General features: G+C 40.7%; 1 protein-coding gene across 1 annotated transcript in view; it reads left to right on the plus strand.

Moving 5' to 3' along the window:
* FASN3 (Fatty acid synthase 3) overlaps positions 1–19,964 on the plus strand; it is a 253,540-nt gene that overhangs the window by 93,779 nt on the left and 139,797 nt on the right. Inside the window, exons 12-14 of the mRNA XM_072296313.1 lie at positions 1,981–2,210; positions 13,272–13,576; positions 15,459–15,720. Of these exons, the coding sequence (XP_072152414.1) occupies positions 1,981–2,210; positions 13,272–13,576; positions 15,459–15,720 (797 nt within the window). The remainder of the gene's footprint in view (positions 1–1,980; positions 2,211–13,271; positions 13,577–15,458; positions 15,721–19,964) is intronic.

Raw genomic sequence — 19,964 nt, forward strand, 5'->3', positions numbered from 1 at the left:
GACTACGGAGAGTAATGTAAGCTCAGAAGCGTGCGCTGGCACACTTATGAGTTGATGTGTCAACATATAGGTACTCACTTTCAATTATCGTGAGTGTTCGCCGTTCTTTAGCAATCCGTGCACGGGATTTATCCTATTTTCCTCCATTAATTTTCTATTACTAGACATCTCATAAGCGTAATCTTGGATTTGGGACACTCCTCTTGATCGGGGGAAGGGGCACTTTTATTGCCTTCCTTCACGTATGAATTTTACGACTTTTGCAAAAGGATGGAGACCGCTCATTTGTCTGGTTCCTTACGTGAATATTTAAAAAAATGCAACATCCAGCCTTTCACATTTGGCCGCCATTTTTTATTTGGAGTGCCCCTTTTGACCGGGGTGCCTTGTTGAGTTTATTTATGTAATTTACGACCAAAATTAAATAGAAAACGATACGTCACATGGCACAGAATGAACATTTTAAAATACTGATTTCCCAGACCCCCTTATCACGGCCGCCATTTTGAATTTTAGGTACTTTGAGGGGTGGTCCGAGGTCGGACCATGTTTACCTTCTAGGAGGTTGTTAAGGAGGATCAACTAATGACGATTACATAGGGGAAGTTTGTTACGCAATTTATTCCGGGTCAAACCGCACTTATCGCTGACTGTTATAGTACGATCCTGCTTTTCGAGCCGTACACTTGTTGGATGATTGTTCAAAAAAGTTGGACCTTTTTTTTAAATTCAGTGATTTCTGATGACATTTGCATCCTCAACACTTGCCTACAATTCATTTATACCTACCCTTTTTAGACTTTTTTTCGTGGAAAATGAGTCTATTAGGTATACCGCTACTTTTTAAGATCTCAGAAATTGTGAGGACCAAAAAAATAAATACCGAGGTGAGTTTCTCTAGTTCAATTTGATTTTTAATCGTTTATAAAGACGTCTTACTAGAGTAAAATTTCATCCTTTACAAGTTGACTTATTTGGCATTTTTCTTGTAAACGCACGATTTCAGCGTGAACTCGAGTTTTTCGTACGGAATTGGGGTCTAAACATAAATATCAGAATTTCATCACAAAATTGACCTTTGGCACCATTTAAAATGGTTGAAATTGGCCCAAATTTTGGAAAACGTGTTTTTTGCCAAATGGCATCGATTGCCGACTGGGGAGCGGAACATTTCAGATTTTCATTTCTTTTGACGCACCCTAGTGGCACACCGATAAAAAGGCATTAACCTCTTCTCTCAGAGGCCTTTTAGATTTTGAAAATCGGATAATTTTAACGCATACAGTGTCTAATTGAAATTTTCCCCAAAATGCCCTGTAACTCCAAATAATGGGGGTCTAGGGAATGAGAACATCATACAAAAAGTTCTTATTTTTGATTATAGAATTTAAATCCGAAGTCAAAACATACTCTTCCTATTTGAAATTTGCGAGAAACGAGGGACACCCCCCTTAAAACACCCCCCCACCCTTGAGGTTTGGAGGGGGGCTGAAAATATTTTAATTGAATTCCTTGGGTTTGATTCACCATTAAAATGTTTCGTCCCGAGGCTCAATTTTCGGCCGTTTCCGAGTAAAAAATAGTGGACGGGTGCTCTTGAACACCCGGAATTCAGCCACAAGAAACAAGTTTAATGTTCGTATTTCGAGCCTAATCTTGAACACGCATTCTTAATAGACCATATCCGTATCAAGTGCAAGATAGCGGAGATGCGTACTGGTTATCGCGCAAATCCGCACGGGCTCTAGTCATCATTTGACGGCCCGCCAAGCGCTAACTTTTGATTGCGCAGAAACCAGAACGCATCTCCGCCGTCTTGCATTTGATGAGTTTATTTGATCGTGAGACAAGGGCTTTAGTAACATTTATTTTATGACCTAATCATCATGAAAACATCAAAAATCTTACTAGTTATTTGCAGTTTCACCAACTCCATATGAAAATGATATTAACACAAAGATCAAATTCTATTTATGGTAGGTCTTGGCTTTCACGAAATCAAACCCCGTCTTCCGATGGATATTGAAGTGGCATGTCACAATGGACCAGACAGCTGCACTATTTCCGGACCTGCTGAAAGCATTCATAAGTTTGTTAAAGAACTGCAGGCAGAAAAGATTTTCGCTCGGGAGGTGAATGTAGCAAACATAGCTTACCACAGTCGATATATTGCGAATGCGGGGCCAAAATTACTCAAGTACTTGCAACAGGTTAATTATTATAATAATTAATTTATATTATCATATGTCTACTGATATTACCCTCGCAGTCCCAAGCATGGATATATAGATTGAGTGTAGATTGAAATTAATATAATTTTGTGTATTACACACAAGGACGTATTTCTACCAAAGAGAAGGAAGCGCCAAATTTTCAATTTTGAGTTTTTAACGAATTCAAATTCTTCATCACCTAAGCTACTCTAAGGTACGAGTATGTTCCGGAAAAACGAATTTCCTCCTGTAGGAACAGCGCATGAAAAATTGTAAAATGGGGAATAGGGAAGGACGAATTAATTCAAATAAAATTATGTGTGGTCTCTTTTGATTGGTCTTCTTTGGTGCTCCTATAGATTTGCGCTAGCCGAGATACTGCATTCAATCAAACGAAACCATGTGCAGGAAAACGTATTCTATGCCGGCGTTCTCGGCTCCTGTTCAATCGATCTTAGTGAATCTTGGTACCTGGACGGGAAACGCGAATTAATATGGTCAAATTTTCAAAATTTGTAAGTCCAAGATGGAGGACGTGGCCTACCGTGCTATCTCGGCTTCTGTTCAATCTATTTTAGTGAAAATTCGTATCAGAGGGTACTTTTGGACGGGAAGGTTGAATTTCCTCTCAAATTTCCAAAAGTTGAAAATCCAAGATGGCGGGATTGGTCTAAAATTCTATCTCCTATTTGAACGCGCATCACTGAAAAATCCAAGATTTCGTCCGGAATATCCCTGAGTAAGACTACGCGTTTCCTCTATCGCGATCATGACATCATTCATGACGAGAAGTAAACAAACGAACAAACAAACACATCGGAATCCCTCCATTTTTATTTAAATTACTGTCCAATTCATTTAAATGTGAACACTACCTATTTAGAGTGCGCCAGAGGGAACGCGTGGTTGAAAGTGTGACCGTCACGCACCATCTTGACTTCCTTGGAGATGCGCGTTTAAATTGGAGCTCAGAATACGCGACTTCGAACTTGTTTTTCGTGGGTTAATAATGTTCAAAAAATCGGAGAAAAACCAGTGAGCTGTGTGCACTCAATACTGTAATAAAAAATTACTGAACAAGCTCATTCTCAAAAATTTGGAAATTCAAGATTGTGAAATAAATAGGCAAGGAAAAATTAATCATCGACTTGCATAATTTCCTCGTGATAGAATGTAGTCATAAAAATGTCTGTTGACCATTCAAACCGTTTTAAAATGCCATGGAGTATTTTATAGCACCCTTTAGCTTGTAGATTGCCATTAATTTTACACAACATTGCAACAATAAGGACGTCCATGGACACAGTCAACCAATCACCTAGGTACCTAACTCCATTTCACCCTATTTGACTAGTTTGGTCGACGAACACCAAATTTCAACCATCAACCGCCAGGAGTATGTAAAGGTAGGTAGTAAGTTGAATGCAATGTTTCTACAATTATCACCTGATCACTGCCCATGAGTGTTGATGGAAATGAAGGATCTATTTAGTAGATGTCCTCAGTAGCTTCCGGCGGCTCCTGTATTAAACGATTTGTTTTTGGAGATGACTACCTCCAGCTTTGAGTTCCAGATTGAGTTACTTGGAAACACATTTATCTTCGATCATCTCTTCAGTTTGCTCCTTTATCAACGGTAAAGCTGTGGTAAATGCACATATCGCGTAATTGAGATACGTGTTTTGGCAATTTTACAATCTTTATATTGTTTCAAATGAATCCTATATCTAGTTTATTGAGACAGTGGGAATGAGGAATGTCTCCTTAGTAATAATAGCACCTTGTGACCAGGTGATAAGAATTGTCCATAAGCAATGCTCGATGTTTTGAAATACTGCATTCTAATAGTACCACCGATTGACAGTAACTGATCTATTTCCTTTCAAGCCCAGCACCACAGAATTAAGTACTTGACATTTTGTCAACTTTTGTTCAATAAAAATCTCCTTACCTCGTGAATTCAAAGGAGTAAGTATTAACGGGCAAACATTCGGGAGTCACAATTCAAGGCCCACTTTAAAATTGCTCATGCTATTTGCACGAATAACAAAACACAAAAAAAAAAACAACAATCAGACACCTCCGGAACACGAGTGCCGGATTAGGAAGCGATTCAATGTTGCATTCAATATTTAAGCATCTTGCTGGTTTTCCTCTTTTACTATAAATAATCATGAAATAAATTATAAATAAGTTATTTCTCAATATTTATAACAGAGATGAGCTTGGCGTCTACTCTAGACGAAGAAGACCCATTGAAAAGAACTCTCCATCAAAAGTTTTATAATGATACTAGCCGTGATCAGTCGCTTCCTCCCTTCGCGATGAACTTGCGACTCGCAAGTCGGCCCTCATAGCTATTACCTTTTATCTTGAAATTTTGAAAATCTGACCGAAAATTCGAGTTTACCGTCAAAAAACACCTCCAGATGATACCGAGTTTCACGAAAATCGATCGAACAGGAGCCGACTTAGCATTTTAGGCAACGGCCGCCATCTTGAATTTTGAAATTTTGAAAATCTGACCAACGATTCGAGTTTCCCGTCGAAAAATACCCGCGGATACCCAGTCTCACGAAAATCGATCGAACAAAAGCCGTCGAGAAATACCCCCTAAAACCTGAAATATCGAGGTGAGATGTTTAAATTATCCCGCCACTGGTTGGTTTAGACGTCAAATCAGGGTTAAACACCAAATCGAACAAGCGCAGTATCATGTGATGATTTACCGCGAAATTCAAGCGCGTTGATGCAAAATGACCATAATAAAATGATTTAGATAGTGAATTCAGGCTTCTGACGTTACGAATTAAATGCTAGCACTGGCGCATCTACTTATCAAGCCACAGACGTAAAAAGAAAACGCGTTTAAATGATACTTCCAAAGTCACCTCGCTGAGGAGGACGTGATTTGGTCGAAATCCCTATGTTGGTCAATGGTAAGGGATAACCGTAGAATAGAGCCTGCACAGGCACACCGATTGTAAAAAGCGACCCGTTCTGAGAACGGCGCGCTTAAAACTGGTAAATCTTCTGCAAACTCTGCTTCCTATAGACCTATCTCCCTTTTACTAGTTGTAGGAAAGATCTTTGAAAAAATTTACACTAAAACACTTCTAAAAATCGTTAACAAAAAGACCTAATCATGAACAAACAATTTGGTTTCCGCGCAAAACACAGTACTATTTAATAATTTCACAGAGTAACATCATTCATTGAAAAAGCACTGGAGAGGAAATATTTCTGTAACGGGATATTCTTGGATGTCGTCCAGGCTTTCGATAAAGTCAACCACCAACAACGGTTTGGTAGAAGAACTTCCGAGGACTTTCTGCAAACCACACGAAGCTTATTGCCTCGTATCTAACTGATAGCTTTTTTAGGGTGCGTTTCGAGGATGCATTCTTGGAATTCAAACTAATATGCGCGGGAGTGCGTCAGGGATCGGTGGTATCTCACTTGGGTACTTTACAGCCTTTTCACGGCAGAAATCCCAAAGCCCAGAGGTAACTCAAGGATGGGAATTTTTTGCAGACAATACTTCAGTGCTCGCAAATGTTCCCACCTACGAACAAACAGTTATCATGCTCCAAGAGAACCTGGACGACGTTCAGGAATGGATTGATGCCGACGGGACTAATTTAAACGCCTCTAAGTCCGAAAACGTGGTTTTTACCCTTGATGAAATATGCCCATATTCCACTAGTTTTGAATGGAAAAGCCATCCCCCATTCAGATCAGGCGCGCTATCTTGGTCTTTCCATGAACTCTGAATCAGAATACAGAGACGTAATTTTCAGAAAGAAAGAGCAAATTAAATTAAAAATGAGTTGGTTAATAGGAAAGCACTCAAAATTAACCTTTGAAAATGAAATTAGTTTCTATAGAGTCATGATAAGACCGATATGAGCATAGGTACGCGTGTCAGTCGGGGGCCTGCGCAGCGAACTCGAACATACGAGAGATAGAAACGATACAAAATACAGTTCTGAGAAAAATGGTTAATGTCGAGTCCCAGATAACAATTTCAACGTTGACAACAACGTAGAATTCCACGCTTCTCGTGAAACCTTCCGCGTGGAAAGCAACGTGTACCGGAACGTGTAATTCTACGTGGATGTCCATGTATTAAGTACCGTTTCCGGAACGTTCCTGTGTAAAACGTTTCAGTGTCCACGTCGCAGGAACGTTGCAGTGTCTACATTGCAGGGACGTGGCAGTGGCTACATTGCACGAACGTGCAATAACATTAGAATCCATTTTATCTGCAAAACATAGTGTGGCATTCATTTTTGGGCTTTTCACAGTTTATGCGTCTCTTTCCCTCCTAACTTGTTTACGATTAGAAAATTTCGTTAATTATCTACTTATTTGCGATAAATGACAATTAATTAAAATGCAATCATTCACTTCATAGGCATGACTTTTATTTACTTAGGTGTACGCACTAGAGGAGGAATAAGCACTTTCAGTTAGAGTAGAACATGATGTCTACGGGTTAAAATCGTGGACATTGACTTGAGAATACAGAAGTAGGAACAGACAAGTATGTGCAAACCAGATGATTAACGAACTTTTATGTATGTAAAACACGGAGGTATAAGCATCACTTCAAGCACAACATTAAACTGCGAAAATCACTTGGTACGCCAATATCAAGATAACAATGGTGGACACTCTCGAACAGTCGCAACCTTTCCTGATCAGACTGATTCCAGGAACTTGGTTAGTGCCGAAATGGGCTGCGCATGCGCTGTAGACTTTTTGAGTAATCTGCGCCGCTAAGAGCAGCGCCACCTAGTGGGCGCTCTTGGCCTGTGTCCTGCCTGTGCCGCCTTTTCTAGTACAACGTGTTTTGGACTACGTTGAATTCTACGTCCCGGAAACGTAGACAGCGAAACGGCGAAAGTGCGATTATAACTTTTTAGGTTAGGTTTACAGAGCAACGTTCCTTTCCACGTTCCTGTTACATCGCCAGTGAGACGTCTTCGGAGCACCTCTGTTCCTCCATGTTGATTACAACGTAGAAATTGTATACGTTCCCAGAATGTTTCAAGGTCTACATCGATTTCCACGTTGCTGAAACGTTCGATGTTGTCTGGGGTGGTACGAAAGTAACGCGGGTATCCGAGCGGAACTGGGAATAAAAAGCATTGAAGTCTTTGTCTCTCGTATGTCCCGAGTAGCATTTTTCAACGGAAAAATCTCTATATATTGCTATTTTATCGGCGATATAATCGCCAGGATAATTAACATTTCATCCTCGATCTTATCGCGATATAATTGTGCTTTTATCGCCCGACAATTTATCGCGATATTTTCGAAATGAAAAGTGCGATAAATGGCGATTATTAATCTCGATTTTATCGACAAGAAGTGATCACGATATTATCGAGCCATCAATAGCGATTTAATCACTATACATAGCAATTTTTAATGCGATAATATCTACATATATTGTCTCCGATAAAATCGCTATTTCTCGCGATCACCGCTACTTGGGCGCACGGGAGATACGAGGAGCGCTTGGGGTTCCACCCCTATCCTGAGGCTATGCGGCTGCTGGACTGGGTGGGGGAGACCAGACGTCTTAAACGAATGAAGCCGCAGGAGCTTATCACTCCTGACTTCAAAAAAGTGTAGTATTGCTGCTCTCATTTAAAGGGCTTTGATTCCCCTTTGTCTAATGTGCTAAGGATCTCTGATTTGAGATAAAGATCGCCTGCCAATATAGAATGATCATAAATATAAATTATCAAGAGTTACACGTTTTAGCACTTTTAGTCACACCTTTACTCCCAATTCTTTTCTCTGCTTTTACCTTCGCTATAAGTATCTATTCTACTTAAATAACCTAATTCATAGAGGTAATCTTCCATTCTACTAAGCCTCCATTTCTGTTGTCGGAATTTTCCGCCTCACAAAAGTGTCATCCTCCAAACTTTATGATCATACGATCAATTGTATACAGACTAGTTTTTATGTCTGATCATATTTATTGTATTAGGTATATTGTTTTACTGTGTAATACCTGATTAGAAAAAAAAAAAAAAAAAAAAAAAAAAAAAAAACTAAGATTGTTTCAACAGGAGCTAAGAATGCCGGCATAGAATGTATTTGCCTGCGCATAGTTCCGTTTGACAGAACGCAGTAGGTATCGCGGTTATCGCATTAAGTCAAACGGAGCTATGTGCAATCTTCCCTTTATTTCGCAAAATTTAGTTAGGTAGGTAGGTAACTTTTGAATTTGTTAGAAGCTTAGACAACTTATATCGTTAGAGGAGCTCCTCGGCCTTCAAATAAGCCACAGAAATTCATAATTGGTTCATTCGAGAAGAAACGCCAATGATTTTTGCAAAACTTGCTCAACCGGAAAATTTGATATTTGCACGTACAGGGTGTCCCAAAAGTCCGTACCCCCCCCCCCCCCTCATAACTTTTGAACGGTTAGAGATAGAAAAACGAAACTTTGGGAATGTCTCTATCTTAAAGGGGACCATCTTCTAGGGGGGTTCAAAATTTTTGTCCTCTCCTCAGGGGGGGCGGTGGCCCCCAACTTCTTTTCAAATGATGACCCCTATCTTGTGATACATCATTAGAAAGAGCATAAAAAACTAAGAATTTTGGCGCAAACCGCAGATCAATATCTTAACTTTTGACCGAGTTATGATAGGTCAAAGGTCAAGTTTGACTTATTTTCTAAAAATCATAACTCCGGTTCAAATTATCGTAAAGAAAGAAATGAAACGGGAAAATTTACCTAATTGTAAGCACTTATAGGTAAAAATCACAGAAATCACTTCAAACTAATTTTAAGGGGGGTTTTGGACCCCCAAATACGTCATTTTAAAGGTCATACGCTTTTCCCGCGAAATGAGCCAATTTCCCCTTACTTTGCCTCAACATTATCTTGGTAAGTTCAAAATTAGTTCAACATTTCGTTTTCAAGTCCCGAAATTTCGAACAAAGTTTTTAAAAAAAACGAAATTTAAATGGTTGGATTGAATCACCTTAAATGTCGTTTTTTTAAAAAACCTTGTTCGAAATTTCCGGACCCCCCCCCCCCCCCTGAGGAGAGGACAAAAATTTTGACCCCCCCTAGAAGATGGTCTCCTTTAAGATAGAGACATTCCCAAAGTTTCGTTTTTCTATCTCTAACCGTTCAAAAGTTACGAGGAGGTACGGACTTTTGGGACACCCTGTAAATCTGTTTGGTAGAAATACGTCCACATTTTTAGTATTATTTCTATTTTTCTATTGTGAGGTGGAATCCATGTTAAATATACAGGGTGACCCAGAAGTAGGACACCACTGTAACTTTTGAACGAATTGAAATAGCTATAGACTTGAAATTTTGACAGTGTTGACAAATTTCGTGACGGCCAAAAATCGACGGTAAACCAGTTTTGAAGGGTTTTTAGAGGTTTTTACCGAAAATCTGTTATCCTGGGGTTATTTGACACGAGAAAGACGAATTTCACATCAGATTATCCAAATTTCAAAGCCCTATCAAGATGGCGACCGATTAAAATGGCGGGAAACCCGTTTAGAAAGGTTTTAAGGAGTTTTTGCTTATGAACAAACCTGGATGTTTGTATTTCAGGGTTATTTGACACAAGAAAAGAAGAAGTTGACATCAGGTTGATAACCTGATCTCAAATTCGTCTTTCTCGAGTTAAGTAACCCGTGGGTTTTAGGTTTCCGGTAAAAACCTCTAAAAACCCTTCAAAACTGGTTTCCCGTCGTTTTATGGCTGTAATTTTGTTTAAAATTGAGATGTCAACCCGGAATTTATGCCAAAAATTGTCTTTTCCAATACTTATCCAACGATACGTCATAAATAAGGGTTGTCAGTTGAAAAAAAAACAGGTAGGATTCGTAGCTCCACCATCCCGCCCCTCAGACGGAACCATAAAAAGTTTGGGAGGCCAAAAAGTAGTTTACTTTGACACAGGAGCACTCTGTCAAAATTTCAAGCCCATATGAATCTCAATTCGTTTAACAGTTACAGAAAATGTCCTAAGCCTCTTGGGTCATCCTGTATAAGTTGGATCCGTACTGACGCTTTTTCATGCAATATATTGGATTTTTCCAGTATGTATGAAATGGATTCCATCAGGATGCATCCACATAGGTTCTACTTTTTTGGAGTCTGTGACTTCCCGTGGTGGAATCTCCACTCTAATTTAATACAACGGGTGTTACCGACCATCCGTCCACTAACTTTTTCTCGGAAACGGCCAAAAATTAAGCAGCAGGACGGAAATTTTTCTACAGTGAATCAACCCCACAGAATTCAATAAAAATATTTTCAGCCTCCCCCCCCACCCCATTTTCGGGGGTTTTATGGAATAATTGGTGATGTGTAACACTCCAGCGCATTGTGTAATGGAAATCATTATTATTCCGAAAAATCATAAGTACACTTCTTCTGTGACCGGAAATACAGGGTGTTTCAGACCACCCGCACCAGACCTTTTTCTCGGTTGTTTTAGGTCGTACGAAGTCGGGGACCGCGGGGTTGAATAGGGTATTGACCCCAAGGAATCCGAATTTCGTGGTCCCGAAACCTACCCCCCCCCTTTGGAGGTAAAGGGGGAGGGTCACGATGGTAAAAGTCACGGTTTCCGACCGAATTGCGGATTAATCGCATCAGAATTGAAGAGCACGGAAAATTTCACGTGAAGTTGACCCCTAATAATCCATAATCGGCCCATCCAAGGCCCAAAAATGACCCCCAAAAGAGGGGGACAGTGCCCCCCTCCATAATTTCTCTTTGATCTCAAAATTAACGTAGATTCTCCAGAAAAAGATGGTTTCCCAAGTAATCGACTCCGAGAAATCCAAATTTCATGGTCCCGAAGCTCCTCCAGCCTCTCTTGGGGGGTAAACGGGGAGTCCAATTTTAAAAATCGGGGCTCCTTTCCGAATCGCAAATTGATTGCATCCAAATTGAGGAGCAGAACACTTTTGCATCTTAAGTGACCCCCAAGAGTTTTAATTGACCCCCCCCCCCCTGAACGGCAGAAAGTAACCCCTGAGGAGGGGGGCCTCGCCCCCTCCAAAACTTTCTCAAGATTCCTCTTCGGTCGCAAAATTGACGTCGATTCTCCAGAAAAAGACAGTTTTCCGGGTAATCGACCCTGAGGACTCTGAATTTCATGGTCCCTAAGCTCCGCTACCCGCCCTTTTGGGCAGAAACCGTCTTCAATTCTGATGCAATTAATCCGCAATCCGGTCGGGAACCGTGACTTTTACCATCGTGACCCCCCCCCCCCTCTTTACCTCCAAAGGGGGGGTGGGTAGGTTTCGGGACCACGAAATTTTTTACGACAAAAGCCTCTCAATGTAAGGTTTGTCGAAACATTTATCCACTTTCACGATCGCGCTCTATTACCATTATCAAAACATCCCAAGTAGCATGGATTGCAATTTCATTGCAATGGATTGTGAGTTGATTACAATTTTTGCTTGTTGCCTATACGTTCATTTGAAGGCGCTGAGGAAGTTGCAATTTTATTGGAATGAGTTTGCAAAAAGTGTAGGTTATGCTTGTTGCCTAACCTTCTTTTTCAAGGCACTATAAAGACTGCAATTTCGGTGCAATCATGTTGAAACAAATTCACGCCATGTGCCTGGCATCCAATTTTCTAGTTGTTTTAAAGTTTTTTCGACGTAAATGTCTCACCTAATACTTTCTAAATTTTTTTTTTATTTTTCGTTTTTGAGTAGCCGATAGTTTCGCGCGAATGAAAGAATTTACATTATGTTGAAATTTAATTTTTAGTGTCATTTTCTCTCACTCTCCTCACTTCCTTCCCCCTCCCTCTCCCTGCTCTCCCTCCCTCTCTCTTAATTTGAGGAGTGAAATTTTTCAATTTTAAATGAAGCAATTTTTATTGTATTTTTTTATTTTATTTTTATTTGTATTTATTTATTATTATTACCTATTATTTTTTTTTTTTATTTTTTCCCGACCGTTTTCGAGATATCAATTTTTAAAGTTACGCTTTTTGCACGTTTCCGCGCGGAGTCCCGGCAAGCCGCACGAAGCGCGATGTCTATTTACCGACTTGACCAGCCACCAATATCACATTCCCGGTGGCCGAGCGGTAGAGTGTTCGCCCACCGACCCGACGAACTTGGGTTCGAATCCTGCTTCTTGCTCTTGGTTTTAGGATACGCCGCATTGCGTCTACACAAGTTTTATTTATTTTTAACACACACACCAGGGGGTCCGCCCCTGGCCGCTGGAAAATGTAGGGGTTGAAATTTAAAGGTCGTCAATATTGAAATTTATTTGCAAAAAAATTGCAACTTTTTTACAATGAGGGGGTCAGATGTTGTAAAATAATTGAAATTTTCTTGCAAAAAAGTTGAAATCATCCGGAAATTTTATTTCATTAAAATTGCAATTTTTTCGTTGCAAAATGCTACTTGGGATTTGTCAAAAATTTGTTGAATTCCGTTGACACAATACTTTCAAATCATTAGATTGAAAAAAAAGATTGGTAGAATTCTTTCACGCTGTATGTCACACAGCGTGAAGGAATGGTTAATTCCACCAATCTTTTTTTCAGTGTCCTTGAGGCAAAACCCTGCTCAAAATGTCATTTCTTCCGTGCCGTTTTCTTGGGAGGGGGCGGAGGGGAAAACTGTAGCACTCCAAGCCGGCGTTTTAAATATTATTCTATGATAGAAAGAGAGATTAAAAATTTTAGTTCTCTAGAAAAGTTAATGTTGGAGATATTCTTATTCAATACCTATATTTTCAATTATCATCTTCTACAGGCACTGTTTTTGGATTTTAAAATTTTCATGGAGATAGATGACAGACCGGTGAGAAAGTCCATCTACTCAATTTTTCTCAAAATGTTAGTTGAATCCTTTCAGCTGAACTCGGGCTAATAGTTTCCGAATTATTTTTATTTGCATACCTAGGTAGTGGTGCTAGCAGATTACGCGAATGTCGTTTTATTTCGATAGCATGTAGCAACTGAAGTTTAGTTCTCAAAATTGGTGTGATTTCTTCTATTTTTTCATCTTTTCTGTGAGCAGGTGATTCCAAGCCCAAAAGCACGCTCTGAAAAATGGATAAGTACTTCACTGCCCGAATCGCAATGGAACTCATCATTGGCGAAGCTATCCTCCGCCGAGTACCACACAAACAACTTATTGCGTCCTGTTCTTTTCGAGGAAGCATGTCGTCTGATACCACATCGAGCTATTTTGATTGAAATCGCTCCTCATGGTCTTCTTCAAGCCATTTTGAAACGATCACTGTCAAAGGATATTTTATCTGTTTCGTTAACGCAGCGAGATCATAAAGACAATGCTCATGTTCTCTTTAATTCTTTGGGCAAGTTAGTACCTATTAAAATTTTTACCACCTAGTACTTAGGGTAAACTATAGTGCCCCAATCATTCGGGCGGATTAGAACGGGAGGTACATACCCCAAAACAATCGTCCATTGACCTTGCTCCGTAGAACCACAAAATATATCGATTTATGGTTTAAGGGATGCCCTAGCTTGACTCATGAGCTTTGAGACAAGCCCAAGTTCAGCAGATTTGATCGAGAATTTACGAATTTACAACGATTGCACGAAGGTGCCTGCGAATTAAATACCTTCTCAGTTGTCCGTGGCATATAGAGTTTTCAATGAAGTGCGTGTGTCCAGAATGTTTCATGAGCACTGACTCTTCAGACAGCAATAATCTGCTGTAAGTGATTGAAGGGGGAAAAGTGTCGAAAAATTGGTGTTTTTGTACCTAGTAAGAGATCTAACACGATAAAAAACTTTGGTGCATAGATTATCAATGATGGCAAGTTCGGTTAGATGTCAACAACATATATGTTGCTGGCATCTAACCCAAGTAGAATTTTCTACGGAAAAATCGCGATTTATTGCGATTTTATCGGCGATAAAATCGCTAGGATCATCAACATTTGAGCGATTGTCCTCGATCTTGCAATGTAATCACGATTTATATTGCCCGGCAATTTATCGCGATATATGGCGATTTAATCTCGATTTTATCCACAAAAATTGATCGCGGTTTTGCCGAACAAAAAATTGCGATGCATACCTAGTGATTTAACGGCCATAAATCGCAATTTTTCATTCGATAATATTGCGACAAATTGCCCCCGATATAATCGCGATAATCAACCGATAAAATCGCTATCTATCGCAATCAATGCTACTTGGGAACGAGTGGCTGCCCGCATTGTTTGAACCTGGCATCATCTATATATTTAATATCCTAAGGCCTTTTTTGGCCTCCAACAGTTTGTGCTAATTCGATCTCGGAAACTACTGGACCGATTTTCCTCGGATTTGTTTTAAATGAAAGCTCTTACGCTGTAGACGTGCCAACATCCCTTGGTTTTTCGATTTGCGCGACCGACGTTGCAAAATTTACCTCGATTTGATAACGACATATTTGCATTTTTGACGCTGGACAGTTTGTGCTAATTCGATCTCAGAAACTACTCGACGGATTTTCCTCGGATTTGTTTTAAATGAAAGCTCATAGGGTCTAGATGTGCCAAGACCCCTTCGTTTTTCGATTTGCGCGACCGAAGTTGCAAAATTTACCTCGATTTGATAACGACATATTTGCGTTTTTGACGCTGGACGAGTCATATGGTTGGGGGACCTCTCACCCTCTGATTTTCCGTTTCCCTCTCCACGTAAACCCATCCCTACCTGCTCACAACACGTGTCACCCTTCTACCCTAGCATGGGTCCTACGGCAGTTTCACTCATGTCGGGGGTCGGCTCATGTCTTCTTCCAAGAGAATTGGTGATTTATCTTCACCCTTTCGCACCGTTACATTTTCAAAAAGTGTTCTGATTTTCTTTTCCAGGAGTGTTATTTATTTTTCAAGGTTGTTTCTTTTTCTAAAAGTGGGTAATTTTTAGTTTCCTATTCTTTGTTTTTGAATTTATCATTTTGCCTCCAGGAAGTCCTCTAAGCACTGGTAGTAGCAAAATTTGGCTCGCGAGGCGAGCCAACAGTTACTCGCGGAGCGAGTAACTGGGGGTCCAGGGGGCTTGCCCCCGGCTAGCGGCGCAAGCGAGCGTAGCGAGCTGAAGCAGCTAGTTGATGATAATTTATGCACCTCAAAGTTTTCCAACTCTTCGGATCTATTACTAGGACACCAAAGTAATTACCGCTTTTTTCAAAATAAATTTAAATTATTATAATCATTGCTTCTCACCATATTTCCCCCTTTAGATTATTTGAAGCTGGTCTAACGCCCAAACTCTCTGTGTTATACCCGCCTGTTGCACTACCAGTCAGTCGCGGTACTCCTATGATAGCACCACTAGTCCGATGGGAGCACAGTGAGGATTGGTACGTGACTTCTTACCGCATGCAGGAAAAGATCAAGAGCGGGGAACGGAGTGTGAATATCTCTTTAAAGGATGATGAGCTGGAGTATCTGTCAGGGCACGTCATTGATGGCCGAAATCTTTACCCAGCGACTGGATACCTTGTAAGTTTATGCGAAGTATTGATGGAATAGAAAAGAAAAGAATTAACCAGCAAAAAGGAAAAAAACCGGCGCTACGCTTCGTCCGCGCGCGTCTTTTCAGTCGTGTTTCTTCTTTTCATTAAGTGACCCGCGCATCCACCTCGGGGAGGAAAGTGTATTTCCCGAAGTGGGTGCAAGAGTCTTGGAATTTACCAATATTTTTAATTTTTCCAGCCTTTTTTTCGAATTTTGAAAATAGTTGTAACGGTTAAAAGGGTGAGATTTTATTGAAAGACAGATCTCTTACCCTGACCCACAGTGCCACGAAAAATTTGTCCAAAATCTCTCTTTCCCTGACCCACTGAGCGACGATAAGCTTGTCCAAAAACTCTCTCCCCCTGAGCCACTGTGCGGCTTTCCTCATGTCGCGCAGCCCCCTCGCCTTCACAGATTAGTCCAGATCGCTGACATCGGCGGAAGAGCGTGAGTAGTTTTGTGAGCGCCGTTGGCGGGAAAATCCATGGGCATTTAAAAGTAGGAACCAAAACTGAAATTTTGGCCATTTGCAGCAGATTTTCGGCGGGAAAATACTTCTTTTTCAGATTTTTGTGGGATGAAACGTTCCGAAGAATTCAAGAATTAGTTTCTCAGTAGAATTTATGTGGTTCAATACTTCCAGATTAAAAGACGCAGCACTTTCCCCCTTAATTTGGAATGTCTATCTCTCATCTATTCTGGGTGAATCGATCTTCACCGCCAGATTGTAATATATCATATTTTTGAAGTTTAAAGCCTCAGAGACCGAAAATTAAAGCAAAATCCTAGCAAAATGAGACTTTTGGTTCCTAGTTTTGAATTCCCGTCAGGCCCCCCCATGAAAGCAGTTAATTGCTACCAACTGTTGTAAGAATATTGAAACAGAATACTTAGCATAACAGTACTTGATAAAATCTTACTTGAGCAAAAACCGTTATCACACATTACTATTTATTCTCTATTAAAGCTTTATAATCAGATTCAAGAGGAAATTTCTCTCGATCCGGTCAAGTTCTTTCACTACTGGTAGTGCCATCAATTTTCGAAAGTTGCCTAACCTGTAGCAAAATTACTCACGCTTCCTAAGCATTAGCTAGATTGGATGTTAGCGATCTGGACTAATCTGTGCTCGCCTTAAACGTTCAAAGCTCGCCATTTTTATACGGCTCAGCCGATTTTGCTGAAATTCAATACCAATCCAGTCCTAGGGGAAAATTAGGTACCACCCGTAAGAAGGTCAGCTGAAATTTCTCATTTTAACTTGAATTGTCAAGTGGACAAGATTGTACCTCCCCTCTTTATCGAGCCCGACCCCTTAAAATCTATTGCCTCAAACAATTTGCTTAGGCATGAATAGTGGCTTTAATGAACCTCTACGGAATGGAAAAAATTGGTCAAAATATTTTGCAACGAAAGAAAGATATACCTAACTACTTAAAAATCGAAAAATCTTAAAAAGGCGGAAATACATGCATATACATCTACTAGCCGTTCTGGGCGCGCTTCGCGCGCCCGTCACGCCTAGCCGGAGGCTACGCCCCCTGGACCCCCTGTCACTCGCTGCGCGAGTGACATTCGGCTCGCTTCGCGAGCCGATTTTGTAGTAGTTGCAAATTTTTTATCACTATATTTTAAAGATTTCATAGAAAACATTATGAAACTCTCATTCCACAATTAACTTGTAGAATAATAATGGCAGGGCAAGAAATAGACTATATCTTATGGACGGTTCCCACTTAGTAAAAACAGCCAACACCACGAGAAGGTGAGGAACCATTGTTAGCCACTTTTTTTACTTTTCTGAAAAAATTTACTGAAATTTTAGTTGCGTCCCCTAAAAGGAAACACGGAGAAAAAAATTTTGTGCATGGAACCCGAAGCTGAGATCATATGGATCTCTGAAGTTTTCGGATCACGCATCCGAAAAGTTAAGGTCCATCTGCCGAAGTTCGGGTCAGACAATTGAAGTAGTTCGGTATATACCGAAGGTTTCAGGTCACACATCTGAAGTACTCGGTGCATACCGAAGTGTTTCAGATTTCTGACCCGAATTTCGGCAGCTGGACCTCAAGTTTTAAGAGATTCATATGATCTCAACGTCGGGTCCCATGCACGAAGTTTTTTCTCCGTGTGAGTATTAATATAAATTTCAACACAGTCAAACACAGTAGAGAACCAAGGAAATCACAGTAGAACAGAGAAAAAATACCGTCGAATAAATAAAGAAAACTATTATCGAAGAAATTCTAATTATTTGGAAAGTAATTCGCTGGCGTAGGTAATCAATGCGTAGCTGCGTAGGAGCATGAGCGAGATTTATCATCAACTGACCGCTGGCCGGTAGGTACCTGGGTGGGCGAGCGACAATACGTAAGCGGTGGCATATGGTTCGATTGACAGAGGAGTGGGGAACGGTCAGACGTAGGGGAAAGGTTCAGGCTGAACCGTTCAGCACAGCGCAGCGTCAGTCACCGGGTGGGGAAGAGAGTCCGGGAGGGGACACTTCCCCTCGAGTGAAATAGAAAAAGGCAGAATCCTTCGAAGTTTATATTAATGATATTATAAGCTCCGAGACCTCCTAACTGGTAACGCTTCGTTCCAGCGTCCTACCGGACCGATTTTCATGATTCTTGCGGCTGTCGACAGGCAATTTTATCTAGATAGCCCGCTTTCATCAGATTTTAGAAATAGGACCCACGTTTTTTTATAATTACGTTATAAAAGTGAGCGAATTCACAGAATGCTCTGCAACTGGTGTGCGCAGAAGGCTGCGCAGTAGCTGAGACGGTTGCGCAGTGGCCGTGTAGCCTGCGCATTAGCTCTATTCTATGAACAAGAGATTCATCTCATTAAAAACATAATTGGCGGTGGCCGAGTCATCTACGGCCCGTCAGGTGTGCACCTCCATGCCATTCCGTATTGTAGGTTCGAATCCCGTCCGTATAGCTTATTTATTACGACCTGTAAATCATCTCACGTTGTTTTACTGCTTTTATCTATTAATCAATCATTGCGAAAGGCATCCTTTTGACTTCAAATTTTTTCTTCTTTTTTGTTTATCAAAAACGAAAATCACTTCGTTCTCAAAAGGAAAATACACCTACTGAAGTATTTTTTTTAATGGGGAAATGAAACCAACATTGATTAGCAGCTGAAAGAGGAAGACGCAAAGATAAAAATCGAAAAGGAAAGAAAATTTTAAAAAGAAAATGTATAAATGGATAAATGAAAAAAATGAAAATGAAGAAAAATTAGACACCATCGATAGGCTCTTACTACTTCCGTCATGAAAGTTTTGCAGAGAATGGAGATGTTGCATTTGTGAGGAATTTGCGATTTGATTGTTGATTCATACGTTAAAGTTCGCGAGAGACACGATGGTGCCACTGGTTTTCTCTCAATCAACTCCCAAGCTCAAAAAAAGCTCCCAAGTTGAGGCCAAAATGGAGGGGATATCCCCAGGGCCGGATTTAGCTTTTCTTCGCCCCTGGGCAAGCTACATTTTGCCGCCCCTGGGTCTGCAATATTTCGCCACTATATTGTCAACAGTATCCCCTCCTCCCCCCCCTCTCCGCACTCCCAACTTCCCACGACATCTCATCTTGTCCCCCCCCCCTCGTGCGCCGCCTGGGCGCGTGCGCGTAGCTGCTTCAAAATGCGCCGCGAATATATAAAATGGAATGGATGGATGAGACAAAAATAAAATGTGGAGACAAAGTTGAAGCTAGTGTAGCTCAATGTATTAGTTGCAATGTATTTTCGGAAGATCAGGTTAAAAAGTTTTTCTCCGGGTTTTCAGTTTAGCAAAGCTGTCAACCAGAGCATCGACGTCTAAATTGATTATCAAGTCTGCCTTGATGTTTCAAATTGCCGTGTTGTTTAGTATCACTCCAACGAACGATCATCCTAGCGCTCAAGGCCGGGCCTAAGGGGCGGCAGCTTTGCCGCTCCCGTCAAGCGTCAACTCCCTTCCTTCATACATTTTGCCGCTCATCTTTTCACTTCGCTCCGTCTCTGTCTCCATTTTTTCCTTTTTTCTCGCTTTAACTTTCAATTAATCCAGTGCCAAAATTTGCCGCTATGGGCAAGTGCCCCAGTGCCCTATAGGTAAATCCGGCCCTGGATATCCCACGCTATCCTGAGAGTCCACCTCTATCAAGACAAACTCTTCATGCAAAGATAGGGATCAAATACATTGACAGGGCTGCCACTTTATTTGGAGACTCTAA

The sequence above is a fragment of the Bemisia tabaci genome, chromosome 2 (assembly GCF_918797505.1).
Source record: "Bemisia tabaci chromosome 2, PGI_BMITA_v3".
Lineage (NCBI taxonomy): Eukaryota > Metazoa > Arthropoda > Insecta > Hemiptera > Aleyrodidae > Bemisia > Bemisia tabaci.